This window comes from Lissotriton helveticus, chromosome 4_1 (assembly GCF_964261635.1).
Source record: "Lissotriton helveticus chromosome 4_1, aLisHel1.1, whole genome shotgun sequence".
Taxonomy (NCBI): domain Eukaryota; kingdom Metazoa; phylum Chordata; class Amphibia; order Caudata; family Salamandridae; genus Lissotriton; species Lissotriton helveticus.
The window spans coordinates 96341142-96363254 of record NC_136063.1 but is presented as its reverse complement, the minus strand read 5'-3'; the positions used below and the strand labels follow the sequence as shown (position 1 = coordinate 96363254).

General features: G+C 50.8%; 1 protein-coding gene across 2 annotated transcripts in view; it reads right to left on the bottom strand.

Moving 5' to 3' along the window:
* Positions 1–22113, bottom strand: part of HSF1 (heat shock transcription factor 1) — a 491085-nt gene that overhangs the window by 334416 nt on the left and 134556 nt on the right. For both annotated transcript variants that reach the window (XM_078686503.1, XM_078686504.1), the window contains exon 3: positions 18737–18873. In XM_078686503.1, the coding sequence (XP_078542629.1) occupies positions 18737–18873 (137 nt within the window). The remainder of the gene's footprint in view (positions 1–18736; positions 18874–22113) is intronic.

The following is a 22113-nucleotide window of genomic DNA, read 5'->3' as shown; positions in this document are numbered from 1 at the left end:
AACCGGTCAGATGGTTGGCGACCAGCTACATCCTTTTCTGGTGGACCAGGCACAGATTCTCTAAACTTCAAGTCTCAGCACTACTCAATAAAGAAGACCCCCGCCCCCTCCCCCATTCCTCCCTGCTTGTGGACATGCCACACTGCAGTCACATTGTCCCATCAAGATCTGGCTGAGAAACGGAGAAAACCTTGAGTGTTAGCCAAATTGCCTACAGTTACAGCAGGATGATATGGAGAACCTGCTACTCCTGAGACCAGCGGCATCTAATATTCACTCCCTTCAAAGTCGCACCCCACCTGAAAGTGTACCCCATCAGCCACCAGTGAGGTCGCAACTAAGGAAGAAGGACTTGCCTTGAGTCAGGGCTACCTCTGTTGACTACTGGCTTAAGTCTGCCGCTGTGTCCCTGGAGACTATAATGGACATTGACAGAACTCCCTGGAACCACTGCCTCCGCTGTTTCCACTGGACAGCCCACATGTACTAGGGTGCATGCGTGACAAGAAGGATGCAGGAAGCCCACAAACTTAGCAGGCTCAGAACCTTAAGAACTGGGATTCACAACCCCTGTTCCAGAAATATTATAAATAATATCTTGAATATCCAGAAGTCTTTGTGTAGGAGGGAGGGCTCTGAGCGATGATCTATCCAGTACTGCCCCTATGAGCAGGTGGTGATGAAAGGGCTGTGGGTGAGATGTGGGCACATTGATGGAAAAGAACAAATATCAGGGACTATCTTACCTGCAAGTGATGCAACACCATCTGTGGTGATCTATCTGGCTTGGAGCAGCTAGTGGCTCACATATGGAAAAAACAAATCCCTGTCCTCTTGGGTTGGACCACAACCACTGCCATACCTTTGAAGATTCAAAGTGCCAGATTAGAGTCCAGACGAGCGGACCACACCGCAAAGTGGTAGTAAGCGGGCCCTGCCATGAAGCACAAGTACCTCTTATGCCACAGCAGGATCAGAGTGTGGAAGTACCTGTGTCCTGCAAGTCTATAATACACCATCCACTTTTCTGCTTCCAGGACTAAAAGGGCCTGAGTGAGGGACATCATATTAAAGTTTTCCTTGCGCAGGTGAAAGTTCAAGAGCCCGATCCCACAGAGACCATTGTCCTACTTGGGAACCAGGAAGTACTAGGAGAAGCACCTCTGCACAAGCTCTTGCTCTAGCACAAATGCCTCCACTCCTTTCTGCAGTAGGACTGCCACCTCCTGCACTATCTGCAGGTGGTCTTCCAGCAGAAGGCATTGATGGGGACATAAATGTGGGGTGGGACAGCTGGCAGTAGGGACAGGTCTACTCCTTTTCCACAATTTGAGGGATCCATTGATCCAACATATTGGCCCCCTTGCATGGAGAAAAGATGACACCTAACCTCCTACTGGCCGCAGATTCTATTTCCAGGACAACCTACAGCGACTTCCATACTTGGGGAGGAAGAGTAGGAAGGCTAGGTCTGGTACTTCACCATTGCCTCTGATGGAGGTGTAACTGACTAGACATCTTCAGTAAGGATGTTTGGCCTAATTTCAACTGAAGTAAGGGTCAACAACACTTTAGAGGCCATCTTTATCACTCCATGAAATCATGGCACAGGTTCCAGGGTTGGACGTCAATTTCCAGAAATTTGACAAGCACTCTCTCTTTCTCAAGGGCCTACAAGTCTCCAGCCACATAATGAGGAAGAGCTGCCAATACGCTTCTGTCATGCGCATCTCGTGGGACTGCAGAGAGGTCACATTTGGAGCCCATGACGATTAGGTTGTGGATTATCTTCTAGAAATGCTGGCAGTCATCCCAAATGCCATATACTGCTCTTTTTCAAGAAGGTGATGGGCCTTCCTTTTCAACACTGTTTAATTAGGGGCCAGCAGGATCTTGTGAGCCAGCGGGGAAGGTCGCAGCAGAGGTGAAGGAGACACTAGAGAGCAGATACTGGTGCAGAGAAAACATGAAAAGTCAATTGGTGTGGTGCTGGTAAGGTGTTAGTAGAGTATCGAGTGGCACGAGGGGGATGCTCGGTGCTGTGGGCAAAAAAGCTGATGAGTCCCCAAGCAGAGCCCACAATCATCCCATGGGGCCAGACGGCACTCCAGAGGGAATTATCACCTATTTGAAAACCTCCCTCAGACCCTGGTGGAACACAGCAGAGTTAGCCCCTGACTCCGGAAACTCTGGGTAGACTGAATGAGGTACAGAGGTGGCGTGAGGCAGTGCCGTTGGGGAAAACAGAGTCTCTTGTGCCTGCATTTCCACCAGCTCCAATTCAAAGTAGGAAAGAGCCGGAAAGTAAGTCAGAGATGTGGACCTACCTTTTGGTCTGGACCATCTCCTGGAAGCATCAGAATGACTTTTTAGCTTTTTGTGCTTCTTCCGGTTAATCATAGAGAACTTAGATGATGGAAAGGAGGGGGAGTTGGACCTAGATCTGGTCTTGGACTTAGACTGGCACCTACTAGAGAAGTCATTCCTGGCCCACAACTAAAAAATTGTTGTTTTTTCTCGGCTTGGCTGCCTTGAGTTCATCCATTAGCACAAGTCGACTACTCACGCCTGGAGACCAGTCACCGCAGAAAGTCATCATGCGAGTCCATGAAGAAAAGTTGGCCTTCGTCAGAGTTTAAACTCTGACTTTTTGGGTGGGGATATGTCAATAACACACTGGAGGAAGCTAGCTCTGTACATATTATAGCAAAGTTAGGTATAGTGTGCACACAGTCCAGTGGATCCCCAGAGGCTTACAGAGGTAAAAGTAGATAATACCTTACCCTCCATTTGTGATAGTGTGGGCAAGCAGTACGGCTTTATCAGAGGTTAGTGTTAAGCATTTATTGTACACAGTCAGGCAAGAACTGATGTCACACACTCAAAGACTGAACTCTGATCAATTTGTTTTGTATCAAATATTAATTTAGTTGTATTTTATTTCTAGAACCAAGCAAGGCCTGGCATAGGTAAGTGTAATAGTACTTGGCAAGAAAAATGCAGTTGAGTACAGTTGAAATGCAGTTGAATGCAATTAGTTTAGTTAGAGGTAAGTAAAATGTTAATAAACAGTTGAAATTACTATACAGTTACTTTGTGAGTCGTTTGTTGGATTACTTTTTATATTACTTATCTTACTTAGTGTGGTATACCAAGATACCACACTAGGACATTTCCTGGATAAAGCTAAGTAATGCAATTGTTATTGAAATAAACTTGTATGACTTTTTATAGAATGTCCAACTTTAAATTTTTTAACAGAAAGGCCGTCAATGCAATCCAATAGGAGGAAATTAAGTTATTGGTTTACAGGCAAGTACTTAGGTTTTGATTTCTGGGCTTAGAACTAGGATTTCCCCCAGAGCCATGGAAGCACTCCAAGAGAACCCTCAGGCACACTAGGGCGGCCAGGTGCAGGGTACTTTATTGGCGGCGGGTGCCCTGTTGTTTTCAATGGGGATTCTCCAGTTTCAACCAGCACTGCAGGCTCAGGGGTGAAGATCTTCTAAAGGTGACCACTAATTGGAGAGGTAAGTTGGAATGTTGTGGGATGCCATGACTGTCAATTAGGCCACCCAAGGCCATGGGGTGTCGGGTGCAGGGGTGTCTTTTGGCGTCTTGTTTTCCTTACTGGCTCAGGTCGTGGTTGGGGGGGTCGCAACTTTCCAGGAAGGGGCTGCAGACGTCATTGAGAGACGTGAGGTAGGTCAGGGAATCACCAGATCCCAGGTAAGGATCGTCGGGAAGACCTCCTCGTGGTGTTGTGTCACTCGAACTTGGGCCGTGGGTGTCAGGGTGAGAGTGGTGCAGGCCAGTGGATTTTGGCGAAGTTTGTGTCCTCCTCGTCTCCCTTCAGCATGGTTCTTCGGTCCTTCTCTCTTTTTGTCTGAGGAGGCAAGGTTTGGGGTTGCCCTTAAATACTAGATTTAAGGGTGTTTCAGGTAGGCACAGGTTGGGACCAATCGGTCCCTTCCTTGGGGTGAGTACACCCCCTATTATACCACCCTCCAGTGGGAGAGGGCATAAGCCTCACTCTGATTGACTGCCCCAGCACCCCATCTTCAAAATGGCAGGGACAGAGAAGTGCTTCCGCCTCACCTCCCACTCCGTAGTGGTGAAGTTTGCAAAGGTGCACACACATCTCCTCCTATCATGATTTGTTTTTTTTTTACATGGGGACATTTTTTTTAAAGTTTTCTTTATCATTTTTATAATGCATACATATTACAACAAATCAATGCAAAAGAGCTCCACGTCTGAATACTTTGCAGGGTAACACGTTACATAATAGCGAGTCCACGTCTATTACCATAAATAACGAATATTCAGCAAGCAATCCTGAAAACAATAGCTTGACAGTGCCCTGATAAGTGCGAGAGAAAAGAAAAGAGTTCCTGGAGTGATGATATGAAGGGCGGGAACCCCAGGGGGAAAAGGCAAAAGGTCAGTAGAGGCTATGTCAGACAGGGGTCACGGGGACCAGCACCGGCGGCCACCGCGGAACAGGGGCCGGCGGGGAGCGTGGAAGAGGCAGCCCGGGTAGGGATCAACTGTCATCGCGGTAGAGGACAGGGTAATTGAAGGCTGTCAGGCATAGTCATCAGCAGCGGCCACCGCGGACCCAGGGCTGGCGGGAAGCGCAGGGGAGGCAGCTCCGCTAGAGGGGACACGGGAGAGGAGATAGGCAACCAGGGGGCCCCAGATATCAACCGGGCGTGATCTGGCTGGCACCAGGTCCCAAAATTAAGACAGGAGTGTTTGACAACGGGAGGCGTCCTCCAGCCAGGCCGCAACCTCAGGAGCGGGACGACAGCCCCAGCACATAGCAATTCTCCACCTGGCCAGCACCAGGAGCATGGCAATCAGCCGGAGGGAGGCGTCAGGGCAGGATTTCACAAAACCAAGAAGACAAACTGAAGGATCGGGACTGACCTCCGCGTCGGTAATGGCAGAAATAATGGAACAGACCTCTATCCAGAACCACTGCACCTTAGGACAGAGCCAGGACAAGTGAGCAAAGTCCGCGGCCGGCACCGAGCAGCACCTGCAGGAGTCCTCTGGGCATAGCCCCAAGCGGTGAAGATGTACCGGCGTGCAATAAAACCTATGTAAAAATTTAAAGTGGATCAAGCGAAGCCAATAATTCGGGGACAATTTAGTAGTCTGGTTACAGCAGTAAAGCCAATCAGCGTCCGAAATCTCCACTCCGAGGTCCGCGCTCCAAGCATCGCGCGCACGAGACGAGGAAACGGTAGAGGCCAGCAGAGTAAGGGCGTACAATCTGGTGATGAGTTTACGTGAGGAGGCTGAGGTGTACACGTAATCCAGTGGTTCCCTAAGTGTGCGCCGCAGCACCCCAGTGCGCCGTGATGAGAAGCTAGGGACGCCGCGCCGCCGCCAAGGATGTGATTCATTGAAATTGCAGCCGCAAGTATTCCCCCTCCTTTGTGCTAAGCGTGATCCCAGCCCTTGCCCTCTGCATTTAAATAGCTCAATTAAGAGCTCGGTGAGGTTTCTGACAAAAGTAATGGGTATTCATGAGGAATGCAAAAGTGCTAACCAAGCTACAAGACTGCTTTATTTTGCATTACTAAAAAAAGTGCAACAAATAATCCTTCACTGCATTTCGACAACATTAAGTTTCCTCTCACATCCGACTTTGGTGGAAGCACAGAGCTGCCTTCAAGAGGAGGAGCGCGCGGGACAAGAAACTCCAGGCACGAGACTCGAGACTCCAGCCAGGCACGAGGCGACGGCTGAACACAGAGACTACGTACAACGTCGACGAGGGCCGCACCGAGGACATAAAAGGGCATACACTGAAAGTGGGTATCCGAGAGAATGTCGGCTATGATGGACTACATTACACTGTCAGTGCTACTTGCCTTCCTAGTACCTGCGCATGGCTCGAAGGACATATACATTAAGGTACGCTCTACTGACACTCAACGTCAGCGGTGGTAAGAGTGCGGCTGGTACTCTCTTCAGAAAGCCCAGTTTGCATTGCTTAAAAAATATGCAGTCAGTCATGACTGATCATGAATCTTAATTCATAACCTCATAATTTATGTTTGATTATTCCGTTGACTTATCGTTGTTATGTAACTGCATTCAATCTTCTGATTTATGGTATATTGTTTTATTTGTACAGTGCCCAGGCTGCGTTAGTATGGCTACTAGCACTCATGGCTATCATGACGGGTCTCATCTCGGGAGGCCGAGGGCTCCCATCAGTGGCATAATTCAAATTGATGCCCCCACTACAGAAGAGACTCCTGACATTCTAATGGCTTACTCATGTTTATAGGCCTTGGGCTTAATGGAAGCACCCAGAAAAGTGGTGGTGTGTGGGTGGGAGCGGGGCTTGCAATACAGGGGCTACAGGAGCCTGCATCCCGCCACTAGTTCCCATTACAGGTCAGAATCTGAGCCATCCTTTGATGATATGTTCTCGTTATTGTATTGTAGAGAGCCTCTCGTTGGTTGGCGTTTTCATGTTCAATGAACTGACAGTTTGTGATTTTTGTGCCATATAGTTTTGCTTACGAGCTTTCTTCCACATTCTGAAACACCTTAGGATCAATTGTAAGTTTTGTAGGTTTACCCGAAGGTGTCCGAGCGCTTTACATAAGAACCAGTTGCGAAACATAAGGACTTAGGATTACAGGCGTTACATAAAAGATACAAGCAGAAAAAAATTGCAAATGTACAAGTAGTAAAGTCACACAGGGAAGACACAACTAGAAAAATGTGCAAATGTACAGGGTGTAAAGTCCATCAAGGAAGAGATACAAATGGATAAACTCTAAGAGTCACATAGGAATGGTAGAGAGTACAAAGGTCTACTGCGGTGGTTCCCAAAGTGTGCGCCATGGCACCCTGGTGCGCCGGTAAAAAAATGGTGGGGAGCCACGGCCAACTGCCAATTAGGTCAAGGGAGCCACGGGTCAAAAAAGTTTGGGAACCACTGACGTAATCCAATGCCGAAAGGGTAGGCAGGGGGTGCGGGAAGGTTGGGTGCAGTTTCCGACAGGTGGCGCGCAGCTGATAAAAAAAAGGAGTGTGTCCATCAGGGACGGGGACTCCGGAAGGGAATAAAAGAAGTCGTCCGGGTATAGGTCCGTAATGGTCTTAAGGCCACGGGATGCCGCATGGCGAGGCATAGCAGAGGACTGCAGGGGCAGAAAATCCGGGTGATCAACAATGGGTGCGGCGTTGGCGGACAGCAGAGGGAGACCAGCGAGGCGGCTCAGCTGCGACCATGCCCAGCGCAGTGTCTCCACCGTATTCACTTCCACTCGGGGACGAACAGCGGGTGCGAATAGGGCCGTGGACAAGGGCCAGGGGGAGGCCACATCTGATTCCACTGCGACATGGGGTTACGGAGTGGGATGCAACCAGAAATGGAGGAAGCTGGCTTGAGCGCAAAGGGCATACTTTCTGAAATCCGGGGCACCCAGACCGCCCATCGACATAGGAAGAGTTAGAATTTCATACGCAATTCGGGGTTGCCGCCCGGCCCACACCAGCGACACCGCCAACGAGCAGAGTCGACAAAGGAAATAAGCTGTCAGGGGGATGGGTATATTGGAAAATAAATAAAGAAATTTGGGGAGGACAACCATCTTGGCTATAGCAACCCGGCCCGCCAGGGATAGCGGCAGCCGGCTCCATTGAGGGATCCTAGACTCAAACCAATCCACCGCGCGGTTGAAGTTAGAGCGTCAGAGCTCGTCTGGGTCCCTGCTCAACCAAATCCCTAGGTAACGCGTGGGGCCGGAAGCCCATTCAAAGGGATAATCAGGAGCCAACGGGCGAGTGACGTCAGTTAGGGGAAAAAGCACAGATGTATTCCAGTTTATCTGGACACCAGGGAGTCCGCCAAACCGAATGACCTCTCGCACCAGGGGGCTAAGGTTGTCCCGGGGGTGGCGAACATAAAGAGTGACGTCGTCCGCGTACATGGATACCAGGAGAGAGCGAGATGAAAAACCGATGCCCCTGTGGGTGTGTTGCTGCCGCAGACGAGCAGCTAGGGGTTCCATTGCGATCGCGAAAAGCATGGGCGACAGAGGACACCCTTGCCTAGTTCCACGGGAGATGGTGATGGGATCAGACACCAGTCCGTGAATACAGAGCCGGGCTGTGGGGTTGGTATAAAGAAGACGAATGTTCTGCAAACAATGGGCACTGAAGCCCATGCGCGATAAAACATAGAATAAGAAAGGCCACTCCAGGGTGTCAAACGCCTTTGTGGCGTCGAGCAATGCCGCCACGGCTGGGAGCTCAGGGCTAATTTGGTGCAGAACGGAAAAAATGGTGCGAAGATTGTGGGAGGTGGCCCTGCCGGGGATAAAGCCAGATTGATCCGGGAGGGCAATGGTAGGCATGAAAAGTAAGAGACAAGAGGCGAAAAGTTTGGCGAAGATTTTGTTGTCTATATTGATAAGGGACAGGGGGCGATAAGAATCACACCGATCCGCCAACTTATCGGGCTTGAGAAGGAGGGTCAGCGAGGCCTCGCGAAGGGATGGTGGGAATGTGCCCGTCTCGAAGGATTCGTTGTACATGGCGGCTAAATGCAAAACAAGAGGAGTGGCAAACATTTTATAAAAGGAAGCTGGCACGCTGCCTTATCACTCGAGAGGCTGTTTATTGCCGCCAGTATCTCCTCCTTCGAAAAAGGCTCATCAAGGAATTTCCGATGATAATCCGCTAACCATACCAGGGCAATAGGCTCAAAGTATTGGTCGAACTCCACCGAGGTGGGGGGAGGGCCGGCCGAGTACAGATCAGAATAGAAAACAGCGAACCGGGCGCAAATCTCCCCAGTGGATGTGGTACGATCTGGACCACCGTCGCAGAGGGCAGTGATGTAGGAAGCAGCTCGAGGAGGACGCAGTAGGTTGTCGAGGGTGCGCCCCGGACGTTCCCCCCTCCCCAAATCGACGGGTCCGACCCTCTCTGCCCAAAAAGGAGAGCTTGCGGCCAGCTTCGTCAGAGAATTCGGTATGTTTCTGGCGCAGGAGCGCCAGCACATCAGGACCAGGATTCAAGAGCAGAGCAGCATCAAGGTCACGAATCTCACCCTCCAGCCTAGCTAGCGTAGACCGAATAGACCGGAGAATGCCCGATTGTTTAGATATACACTACCCCCGAATGTATGCCTTAAAACTCTCCCAGAGGACGGAAGCGGAGTCCACTGATACCACGTTGAGCTCAAAAAAATTAGTGATGGAGGAGGACTGAATTTCGTCGCAGAATACAGTGTCCCTGAGGGTGCTGGGAGAAAGGTGCCAGGAGAAGGCCCGACGCTGCGAGAAGGGGGGTTTGATGATAAGTTGAACCGGCGCATGATCAGATAGGGTACGGGCCATGTGAGTGGCATCGACCGTCCAAGACAAAACATCAGGTGAAGTTATCCAAATGTCAATTCTCGACCAGCAGCCGCGCCCACCCGTCACACAAGTCCCCTCACGGGCCTCCGGGCGGAGATGTCGCCAGACGTCGAAGAGGGAATTGTCCGTCAGGATAGAGGACAGGGCACAAGAGGCCCGCGGGTGGAGCCGGTGGGCCCCCGAGCGGTCCAGCGCGGCGTAAAGAGCTACATTAAAGTCCCCACCCCAAATCACAGCAGCCAGGCCACAGGAGGAGATCAGATGCCACACGTGATGAAGAGTTAGGGTCGTCAGAGTTCGGGCCATAGACCGCAGCGATTGTAACCGGTTGGGCATACAGAAGGCCGTGCAAAACCACGTATCTACCCTCCGGATCAATTAGGGCATTGGAAGTCTGCCAGGGGAGATCTCGGCGCAGCAGAATTGATACCCCCCCCCTGGCGCAGGAGGAATAAGTAGAGGAATGGGCCTCACCCCAGTAGCGCGCATGCAGCCTGGATACCGAATTGGGGAGCAGGTGAGTTTCCTGCAATAAGCAAATATCAACGCAGTGGCGCTGCAAGTGGGCATGGGTCAGGCGGGCCTGGCGGAAGTCATTGAGGCTACGGACATTCCAAGTCCAGCACGTTATATTAGCCATTTAGGAAAGAGACAGACACAGGTGAGCGCGGGGGAATCCGCCAGGAAATCAATTGCATCCCACCCCCCAATCCCACAGGAGGGAAAGGGAACCCCCCGGGGCAAGGAGGATAGGTGGCGGCCAGAAGGGCGCTGAATTCGGACCGGGGAGGCAGACGCCTGCACCAGGTAGCAAGGGGAGTGGAAGTACGAGAGACACCACCGCAACACAGCCGATAAGGGAAGGAGGGCACACAGAGGCAGCAGAGGACAAGCGCCAGGGTTGAAGAAATGCACTCCGTCACTGAGGTGATAAGGCAGGGTCCCAGATAGGGCGCATTGCATGGGATGGAATAAACATGGCAGGTCAGGTTCGAAAGAGGAGCAAGTGTCTTGTCGGGCACAAAGATGCAGAAGATCAGACATGGCACAATATAAACATTGGAGCATACAAAGGATAAAACTATCAAAAAGACAGCAAGACAAAAAAAAAAACATCATGTGGCGAACGCCCCCACCCCACAAGAAAAACTAGAACCATATCCAGTGGACCTGACCTAGAACACCCCACACGCCACCTCCCACTCCAACCCCCCAAACTGGCTGAGAATACCACCCACCCCACCCCAGGAACTCAGAACTTGGAGCGGGAAACAAAAACAAAGATGTGGGAATCATCCCAGGTAGGGCATGGCAGGGCTCGGCGAACACCCCTGAGAAGCAGCAGGGTGGCCAAGCTAAGAGCAACAAGCTGCCACCTGAAAATAATAAGTGTAAACCCAACATTTCACTAACCCATCGGGCCTGAAGAGGAGCCCCACAACAGCCAAGAATAGGGGGGGAGGAGGAGCCAGGCTGGCGACCGAGATGGCTGCATAGACGCTCGGCTCTGTGAGCCTTCTCACCCCGCGCACACATCCTGGCAACTATCCTGAGCCGTCTCGGCATATTCAAGTAGGCGAAGGATAACTTTCACTGACCGTTTGCTCCTGAGGCTTTTCCGTGTGGCAGACCCGAGGAAATGTCCCCGACTGTTTGGCTGCCTTCACGGAGCTGAGACCGGGGTGTCGAGTGAGGAGAGTACCCGGCCGCGACTGCGACAACAGCGGCCTCTGGTGGAGGTGGGGAGTCGGCCGGAGGGTGCCGGAGATCTATTGGGCCGATGGCGACAGTGCTGACCCAGTCCATCTAGAGGAGTGCCTTGTGGGATGTGCGGTAAAGCAGGGTCGAGGGGAGTGCACGATACTTGGCCCCCTTTCCAGTGTTGTGTCCGGGCATGACTAATGACTTCTCCCGGAATCGGCAGGCGGCTCCCAGGGAGCGGCGGAGATTTTGTTTAGCCTTTTGGTGACCCTCCGCTGGGAAGCCTGCCTTGACTTTCGGGGTCCCCGTGGTGATTCCTGTTGCGCCCTGGTGTGGGGCCCGGTCACGAGGTGCGGTGGAGAAGGACGAGGCCGGATCAGCTAAGATGGCGGATGGCACCCTCTTACGCAGACCACATCCAGGCAGAGAAGCTGCTGTACGGGAGAGTGTTGGGGTCTGGCGCCACGAGACAGTGCCCACGTCCAGAGATCTACTGGCTGCGCTAACAACCCTGCATACGACCCTGATCCGGGATGCCCGAGATCTGGGAAGAAGGATGGCCGCCATTGTTGTCCCACCGTTCCACACGGGCATAGTTCGATCTCAAGGAAGCGCCGCTGTGCCCGCCTCTGTGTCCGTGAGGAGTGCTCCAGCTACGCCTATGTTTGTGGAGACGCTGGAAGACCTGGTTCATGAGATCGCTTTGGACAGATCTGTTGTACATGTGAGTGGCTCGTCGGGGCACGTGTCTAATTGGTGGCTGGGGAAACAACGTCGATCTATGGTTTGGGCTGCCCCGGCGGCGTTTCAGCGCTTACTGGATGGAGTGACTCTCTTCTGGCTGTTGAGACTGTGTTCGGACTGGAAGATGCTTTCGGGGTCAATGCTGACACAGGCGGATTTCCGCCATACATATTCGGCTGGGTATTGTTGGTTGAAGTTCCATGGAGTAACAGCTCTGCCCGGTCCGCCCGGACCACTTGGACCCTCCACGCTGCTCTGTATGCCGATTGATATGTGGACATATGTTGCTACTGCTGATAGAAATGGCCAGGGGTGAGACCGTCTAGGACATGGTGGAACTTATTGTTGGCTGACGGTGATTTGGGGGACACTCGGCGGGGATGTTATTGATTGTGCTATCGGTGATTAATGTTTCCATGGCTATTCTGATCTTGCTTTTAGGATGTTTACTGCGCGCGTTCAGGGCCGGCTTTAGGCATGTGCAAGCTGTGCACCTGCACAGGGCCACCAAACCCCAGGGGCCACCACACCAATATATATCCTTAATATATTAATCCTCTGAGGATGGATACATATTTGCGTGGTGGCCCCTGACAGGGATTTGGCGGCCTCCGGCTCTGTTCCACTTCTAAACACCCTGACACCCTCCCCTCTTTACTGGGCTGCCCGCTCCGCCCCGCCCGGACCCCCTCTTCCGGGCCCCCACCTACGCTCCCTGCCCAGGGCCACCATGAGCCTAGAGCCAGCCCTGGCGCGTTGGTGGGGGGGGGGGAGGGCAGATCGATGGCCCTTCCCCACATTTTTCCTCTTTTTCTTCTTTTTTTCTCTTTTTCTATATTTCGGGTCACTCATTTAGGGAGACAGGCACGCTTCTGGGGGGGGGGGGGGTAGGCCGTAGCCTTCTGCAGGGATGCAGGGTGGGGGGTAGGGGGATGGGGTTTGTTAATTTGTCATTTCTTTGTTTCTATGGCCCTTTGTCTTTCTTCCTTTTTGGTGTCGTAGTTTTTCATGTTTCCTACAGTATGTTTCGTCTTGAGGGGTGGGGTGTAGTTTTGCTACGCAACGTGTTTGGTTTTTAAATTTATCCTGCTCGTATGACTTGCCCCCCAATGCTTCAAACGTATTTGTACTGTTTGCAGATTCCTGCTTCATGCTTGCTATTGTGGGTCCGTGTATGACCGTATGGCATTGATTCTGAGTTTTTCTTTATTGTAAAATTAACCTTCTCGAATCCTGAATCTTGCACAGTGCACTTGAATACAAGTTCTATCCTGGACACTTATTAGACCCCGATTTTCGGGCCGCTGTATTTTTCTGCATTGATTTGCTGTACTTGCGATTTGCCTAGCAGCCGGCCGGGATGGTTGTAGGCCCATGCTTGTATTTACTTGAAGTAACAATAAAGGTTTTAAAAAAAAAAAAAAAAAAAAAAAAAAAAAAAAAGAATAGGGGAGAATACATGTCACAATAACAGCTGCGTGTAACAGTAAAACAACACATATGAGCAATCCACAGTTTGCATTAATGAGGGCTCCCGCAGACAATAAGGGAGTAATAGTTGAGAGCAAAAGATCAGCATGAATACGGAGATTCGACAGTGATCACAAAAAATAGTGAGAAATACAAACATTGACCGGCCTGGACAGTTTAGTCATTGTCACTTATCTGATCGGTGGTTTTGCGAGATGACCCCGAGGGGGAATTCCTGGAATCTTTGTCTAGGCATTTGGCAAAGGCAAGCACTTCCCTCGGGTCGGGGAAAACCAGCCTCTTGGTGCCCTGACGGATTCTCAGCTTCGCCGGATATGCCAGGGAGTAAGACACAACATGTTTTAGAAGGATTCGCTTGGCTGGCAGAAATTCTCTCCTTGCGGCCTGCACAGACACGGTGTAATCGGGGTAAAAGGAGAGGGTATTTCCCTGGTGCGTGATAGTGCCCCTGTCACTTGCGGCCCGTGGGATGGCATCTCAGTCGCGGAAGTTCAATATCTTGGCCACAATGGGGCGGGGGGCATACCAGGACGAGGACGGGGGTCCAAGGAGCGGTGCGCGCGTTCCACCACGAAGAAGGATGAAAGGACATCCCCAAAGAGTTCCTTGAGTAGGTCCTCCAGATAGTCCTCCATTTTTTAGATATTGGTGGACTCGGGAAGGTCCGTAAAGCGGAGGTTGCTCCGACGGGAGCGCGCCTCCAAGTCCTCATTCTTTTCACGAATAACCGCCAGGATTTTGTCCATTTGGAGCATCTTCTGTCGATCTTGAGTGGCCGCGTCCTCGACGTCGGAGATCCTGGACTCAACATGAAGGAGCCTGTTGTCGTGGGAGTCCACCCGGGCCTTCACCGAGTCGAGGCGAGCCGAGAGCTGCTCCAGTTGAGAGGCGATCCCGGAGACCGCCGATTTCACCTCCAACATTATAGCTTTGAGATCGTCATCGCGGCCAGGGAGAGCGTCAGGGGCACCGGCAGAGTCCGCCGCTTCCGAATCTGCACCATCTTGACGGGAGGACCTGCGGAGCTCGTAAGCTATCTTGGGCTGCCTGGGGTCAGACTTCTCCATGGTGATGTGGCTTGCTACAGGGTCAGCCAGCGGAGGAGAGACCCAAGGCTTGATGGAAGAGTGTGACAGGAGCCCACCAGAGGTACGACCCCGGGATCCCGGAGTCAGCGTAGGAGATGGAGAGCTAGAGCCCAATGATCGTCCAAGTGGGGGCAGAGGCACGCGTCCAAACAATGGTCAGGCAGATCCAAGGGGGCCCAACGCCCAGGCTACCAGCCCCGGGACCCGGCCAGCCCGCAGCAAAAAGGAGGGGGCAGGCTTTGCCGCCCAGGAAAATTACAAGGGCGAACTGACAGGGGCGGCGTCACCCCCAATCCCTCGAAGTGCGCCCCAAAAGCAGATCCAAGGCCGCAGCTGGGAGAGGGAGCCACAGTAAGGAGGTCTCCAGGCGCGAGTGGTGGGCAGTACTGGCGGGTGCAACACAGATGCGGGAGACCAGGGCAGTTGACAGCCAAGTGTGGCAACCTCAGCAGCCGGCGTCCGCTATCAATAGGGCAGGAAGCCGAAGTTGTCCAGCAATGAGACCGCAACGAGGGTCAGGCAGCAGGTAACTGGCCCCAAAGGCAGGCCGCAGGAGAGGAGGAGAGGCCGGCAGGCGCTGCCCAGCGCCACGCTCCGCCAGCCGGGTGGAGTCACCCGCACCAAAGGGGCACTGCAGCACAGGTCAAAAGTCAGCCTCCTCTAAACGTCGGAATCCCGCGGTCGTGGGGGTGAAACGCCGCCACAGCCAGCACTGCACCGGAGGCCCCCACCACTAGCGATGCACAGTGGCAGGCCCCCCAGCTCGATACGGCCGCAGCCAAAAGGGTGCAGGAGCCCGAGCCCCCCGGAGGAGATCACAGCCAGGCGGGGCCAGGGAGAGCCGTGCCGCCGCCGCCCCAACCCACGCTGGGCCCCTCACCAGACGGGACCCGGCAGCAAATCCAGGCAGGGGCCGAGGCGAGAGCCGGGCCCCCACCAGGCCGAAGCCCCCAGCGGACGAGACCGGCGGCAGGAAGCCCCCAGCCCACCCCCCAACTGACCCCCCTGCAGGACACCACCTACCGCAGGCCGCCGACAATCCGCCGCAGGTGCCACACCAGCACAGCAGCCCGAGCACCGCAGATGGAAGCAGGAGGACACGAGGCACGGCCCAGCGCCAGTCCAGAGTCATCGATCCCGGCCCAGGCAGCCTCGGAAAGCGCTGTAAAAGGGGCCAGATGATCCTCTCCTTCTGGCGATCAGGTAGGCGATAGCGATGGGCAGCAAGGACTGGTTAGGCTGCAGGATTTTGCTGGATAAGGAGCTTGGCCGGCAGAGCCCACTCAAAGTGCGGCCATCTTGCAGCCGGCCAAGCCACGCCCCCCTCCTCCTATCATGATTTCCCCGCTAAATCTCCCAACCAAAGTGAGGGTAAGAACCGGTGGGAGCCAGTTGCTTGGAGCAGCAAATGGCTGGGTCAGCTCACAAAGGCAGCTAGCCTTTGAAGCTCCCCCTACGTGGACCCTCCTCATTCTGGAGGAGAAGGCTTGGCTTCTATGCCCAGGATGTGCTTTGTTTCCAGACCCCAACAACGGGAGGTTCTCGACTCAGGGGTACAGAAACGTGTCTGGGGGTGGCAGCTGGCAGCTGCCACCCCCAGACACGTTTCTGTACTCCTGAGTTAGGTCGTTTTTCAGGGGGCATCTCTAATCCTGCCCTCAGAGTGCATTTTTCATTAAATCCACACTGGCATCAGTGTGGGTTTATTGTGCTGAGAGGTTTGATACCAAACTTCCAAGATCTCAGTAAAGCCATTATGGTGCTGTGGAGTCTGTAATGACAAACTCCCAGACCATATACTCTTTAAGGCTTTACTGCACTTACAATGTCTTAAGAATAGACTTAGACACTGTAGGGATACAGGGCTCATGCACCAGTACCCTCACCAGTGGCATAGTACATCCAGCTAGACCTATGCCATAGGCAGTTGGTTGTAGGCATGGCACACAGGGATGTGTGCCATGTCAACTCTTCGCTTTTCTCTGCACCAAAACATGCAGCCTGCAATGGCAGTGTGTGTGTTAGGGTACAGGACCTCTAAGGGTGGCACAAGAAGTGTTGCAGCCCTTAGAGGCTTTCTCTGGTCACAGGGCCCTAAGTACCTAGTGTACCTTTTACAAGAGACTTACATGTGGCCAGAGAGGTGCCAATTTGAGGGGTACGCAGTACAGTTTAGGAAAAGAACATAGGCCCTGGGTACCTGGTTGGCAGGAACCTAAAGCACACTCAGTCGAAGAGCATCTACAACAGGCAAAAAGTGAGGGGCAACCATGCAAAAAGGGGCACTTTCCTACACACACTGCTTTGAAATGTTTTAGGGAACTGAATTCCATCAGAAAAGGAAAAGAGCTGCGCCAGACCCGTGTTGAAAGGTGCAGAAGAAATGGAACGGATATCAGGGCGCATAGTTGGGTTCTATGTGGCTCCAGTGACATCAACACGGCTCCACTTCTGGCACCCACACAGAGGCAGCACCTCCTAACAGAGCAGGAGAGCTGTGTCAGAGCTTTCCAGATCTAATTTAGAGTCTTGGATATTCAGAGGTGAGTAATCTGCAGGCACAAGTATCCATCAAAAGGGAGGGCACTCTTGCCTCGAGGTGTTTCTCTGTCAGAAATCATCGCTGCCTGGGGAATACAGATAACCCATCTCTCTCATGCAGCAAATCACCAGGAGGTCCTGCTGTGTCCCTACAAACTTGGGAGACCTTGAGGTACTTCGGAAGCACTGCAGCCCAGTGCTCAAACAGGCACATCAGGAACACAGGGAGGAGAATCAATCAAGCCCAGAAAACTACTACAAAATAAAGTGTACACCATATGCAAAGTAGAAAACTTGTTATGTATTCCATTGAGACTGGATTAAAATCCTTTCATGCAGTATGTCCAACTCCAAAGTTTCTAATTATTTATATCCATTTTCTTCTTAAATATGCGGCTCAATTTGAAAAATAAATATTTACATTTCTTGACCTACATTGGTATCGCGGTCCATCCTTTCAAAGAATTAATATTCCGAATAAACACAGGTGCGAGTATTCAATTCATAAAATGCTCTGTATTCAATTCACAAAAAGTTCCAAAATGACTTGAAGTAATACTCAGCGTAGGTCCTTCCTCGGGTTATGCTGCCATCGTCGCCATTGTTGTAAAGATGCACACAAATCCGTGGTATAGATTGTATCTTCTTTAATGAGCATAACCCGGTTACAGAGACATTACGGGCACAGCCGCTGGACAGCTCAATACACCAACAGTAACCACCAACCCCTCAATTCCAGAACAGAATCACCTATGCGGTTTGATTCATAACACAACTAACCAAGCCACCCACGTTACACAAGTTGTGCTCGAGCAGATCTCGAGCTATGACAGACCACGAGATACAACTCGAGACACAACACAAGGATCTCCCAATCGCAAGCAGCAGCAGATCTTGCACTGGTATGCAGAGGAGCTGTTAGTAATGATCTTCCCCTTCATGTTTGAAAGAAAACTGGAATTTAGCAGGGTGACATCGAATGGTGTGTGAAGATCAAAGCATACACAAACTTCTCAATCAGCTATGTGAGCTGCAGACCAGCATTAAATGATTGAGGTGTTTTGTTATTGATCATGGTAAAGATTTGATTCAGATGTGGAGTACCTTTATGGCTATAATCTTGGAGGCGCACAAGCTAGGAGAATAGATACGAGTGTGCTGCTCCTAGTTTCAGCAGATGCACCACACAAAAGCACCAGATCTTGCAAGAGATAAAGCATGGTCTGGTGGACAAATGCATTCAGTCTTTATGGCAGTAACAGGCATTACCCAGGTGATACCTATATGTCGACCACTAAGGTTTCTGTACAGTATTAGGTGAGAAATGGCTAACTTATCTAAATCTAAGAAAGTGTGCCAGAATAAAAAGTCTAGTTTCATAGCTGAGATTTGTGGTCCAGTAGATAAGCTGTGAACTGAAATAGAACTACAAAATAATAACATACCCCTCCTTCGAAGGGGGAACAAATAACAGCCTGATAACATTCTTGTGTAATTCAGTGTTTCTGTAGAATTCTGGATGATTATATAGAGCTGTCAAAAAAGAATTATGATTTTCCCAAAAAAAACGGGCCTTATATAAACCAGAAGAACCAAATTTATTTCACACATAATAGAACACTGTCAACGACAACATTTGTCTGTTTTTCAACTGCCGGTCAAATGTACCAATATGGGCCGCTATAACCAAAGATCTAAATATGGAGTTAGTTATCGTTATAACAGTGTGTTTTTAATTAGCTAAACCACCATTTCGACATGTTTTGCACTTACACTGGTGACTTTCCGCTTGATGTTCTCCAGCAGAAGCTCCTGGCCCCTTATGAAATAGGGATGTTGGAATTCAGTGTCATCACGCTCAGGCTTCAAGAGCCCGCCCTGCTCAATATGGACCACCTTCCGAAAACCATCTGAAACCAAAAAGAAAGATCAGAGCAAGTGTTAACCATGACCCAGCAGCTTAAGTAATACTACAACATCACACAATGCTTGTCAGAATTTCAGAGAACATTAACAAAGAGCATTCTTATTTCAACATACATGATGAAATAGTATTTCCACGTGATGTTTTCTTCTTTTAATTTCAGAACTACCAGTAGCAGGCCGCGGGCATCACACCTTTAGAATGTAAGTGTTGCTTGGCTTCCAAAAGAAGAAATGTTTTTACAGGTCAAAGAGAGCTCACAGTTCAACTGAGAGAAGCAAAGATCTCAGTCTAGACAGCAAACTGCTGGATATCAGGTGTTCACTTGGAAGTTTGGACTTGCAAAAGATGCTACCTCTTGAATAAACAGCACTGCTCAAAGCAGCCCCAAGAAAAGACATCATCTAGCAATTCTCCCATTACCTCTCCAACTTTACTTAAATTAATTCTACTTCACTTTTGTGCTGGTGCCCAAGTAACCAGGAGGATGGCCTCAGTCACCTAATGAAGTGAGAGGCATACCTGCTGCCGATTTTAAATACTTAGGGCCGAAACAGGGAAGGTTGCATGTGTCCACCCCATTAGCACAGCCCCCTGCTCAAGCCACTTTGGGCCCTGGGCTCCCCATCCCGGGGTCAAAACATATTTGTAAATGGGAGTGGGGGTGTGCCTCCCATCCCTGAGCCACAAAGAGCCCCGGTAGAGCCCCAGGGCCTGTATGGGAGAGAAAAATACAGTCCCCCTCCCTGAGCCAATAGTGACCACAGGGGCATGAGGGGCTTTGTTTTTTATTTGGCCCCAGGGACCCCATCCCCAATGGGCCCCTTGCGTCAATAAACAGGAGAGGGCACGTGCAAAATCTGAATCCGATTGCATTTGCCACCAGATGATCCTACAGGAAGGTGTTATTGGTGGCCAAAAAAAGACTGGGAGCAGGGACTATGGGAGGCCCTCTTAGCTGCAGCTAGACTGAATGATCACCGTACCTTCTGAAACTTGGTGCCCACTGGAAGTAGGGATGGGCTAGAAAATACCACTGAAGCCAGTGTTTGAGTGACACACTTTGATAGTCTATATATGCAGGTGGGAGAACAGCATGGAACCACATCCAATAAGGGAAAATGACAAAAGTAGCATAGCGATAAATAGGGAGGAGGCTGCAAGCTTCAAAGCCACCTCTACAGAGTCTACCATATGCACACTAGATTCTGATGCTCAGGAAATCCCAGTGGAAGGAACTGTGTACAGCAATCATGGGAATTGTCCCAAACAAGCCCCCATGGCTAGATAAAATTTCTGGTGATATATTCGTGAGCAAGTTGGGTATTTCGAGTACTTACTTCTCAGTGTGGTTTACAGCTATTATGAAAGGGGCACCTGCTCCTTCTAAGTGGCCAAGAACTAAAATCAGTCCTATTTTTAAAAAGTGCACCCGTGATTCACCCACAAATTATAGATCAATTAGTCTCATAGATAGCACGCAAAAAGCTGTTTAGTAAGTTGCTCCTTGATAGACTCCATGGTTGGCTGTCTGCAAACGAGATTCGACAGCCCTCCAGGAGGGTTTTAGAGACTTGACAAGTACAATTGACCAAGTATTTCGTCTGCAGACATTGTACCGGAAGACTATTACTTTAGGTGGGAGACAACTTTGTGTGGTTTCTGTAGATTTGCATTCTGCCTTTGTCTTAGTACCAAGACGAATGCTCTGGGGGTCCTTTTGGAGACTGGGTACCAAGGTACTAGCATGACATCATAGTAAGATTGCATTTTAAAAACAATGCGCAGGTCAGGTGTGTTAGGGCAGGAGAGCTGACCGACCCCGTTCCGTGACCAGAGGAGTCAGGCAGGGTTGCGTACTGGCCCCCACATTGTACACTCTTCATAAAAGGTTATGTAAATTTCTTATATCGATGTGATGACGCACCCCAAACTGGGGCGCATGAGGGTTCCCGCTCTCATGTTCGCAGAGGATACCATACTGCTCTCCAAATCCCCCATGGGACTCCAAAAATCACGAACCAATTTAAGCACCTCTGCAAAATTAGAGGTCTGGAGGAGTCATAGCCCCGGGCACTCTACTAGGGCCAATCAAACATTAGCAGGGGTTGGCTAGAACGTGGGCCTCGGTTTGTGTACTCAGGTGTAACAATGACTGAACAAATGGGGTGACAACCACACATTATGCAGCGTAGATTAAAAATGGAACAGATAGTGGGAGTTAATCTCAAGATGTCCTCAGATCACAGTTTCGTCACTCTCAGCCAGCTATACAACCACCAGGCCCTGGGGGCAACCTCTTATGGTGCAGAGCTGTGGGGACCCCTAGGTGTGACTATATTAGCTATGGTGGAAAATCATTTCAGGCGCTAACTGGTAGGCCTAACAGCGAGCACTCCCCTGCTCCCACTTAGGCTGGATCTCGGGATGAGAGCATTACCCGACAGAATAGGCCTGCGTCCCCTGCGCTACTGGAGGAGGGTCTGGGCTAACCCGTAACTCCTCCCATATCGGCAGTGGCTAGAGGAAATTCTGTCATACGCAGGCTCCAGCAAGATCCCTTGGATCAAGTATGTGAACGCCTAAATGATGGAGATTGGGATATCAAGGCTATGCAGTGCCCCTGGAGAGGCTGGGGTTATCTTCAAGTCTTTCATTAAAACCACCTATTGGCAACAGAGAGGCACGCTTCTATATTACCAAAAGAGTCATGGTTCCATAACTGATGCCTTTCTCGCAGTTAAGGATCCCTTCACAAAGGAGAACTTTCTTAATGAGATAGAGCCCCCATTAGATAAGTGACTATATCTGTAATTTCGATATGGGACCTTGCCACTTCATTCCCTTTTCTGTTAAGTGGGTAGTGCTCGTCCTGTGGCGCTTTAAATGAAACTATTGAGCATGTCATGTTTTATTTGCACAGCTTACACAAGCAACAGGAGGTGCTGGATTATTCCACTATATCGAAACCTGGGCACAAGGGAGCACAGAGAGACCCTTTAGATATTAAGATAATATACTAGTAAACTGTTGGTCTTTGCACTCTCTCGATACCTAATGGGTGTGTGGGGAGAAGGCAAAAAGCGTGCATCGCCTAGGTAGGTATTAGGTTACTTACCCAGTAAGCATCTGTTCTTGTCATGTAGAGCTGTAGATTCATATGCACTACAAACTCCTGCCATCTAGTGTTGGGTCTGGATGTTTGCAAGTTGTCGAAGAAATCTTT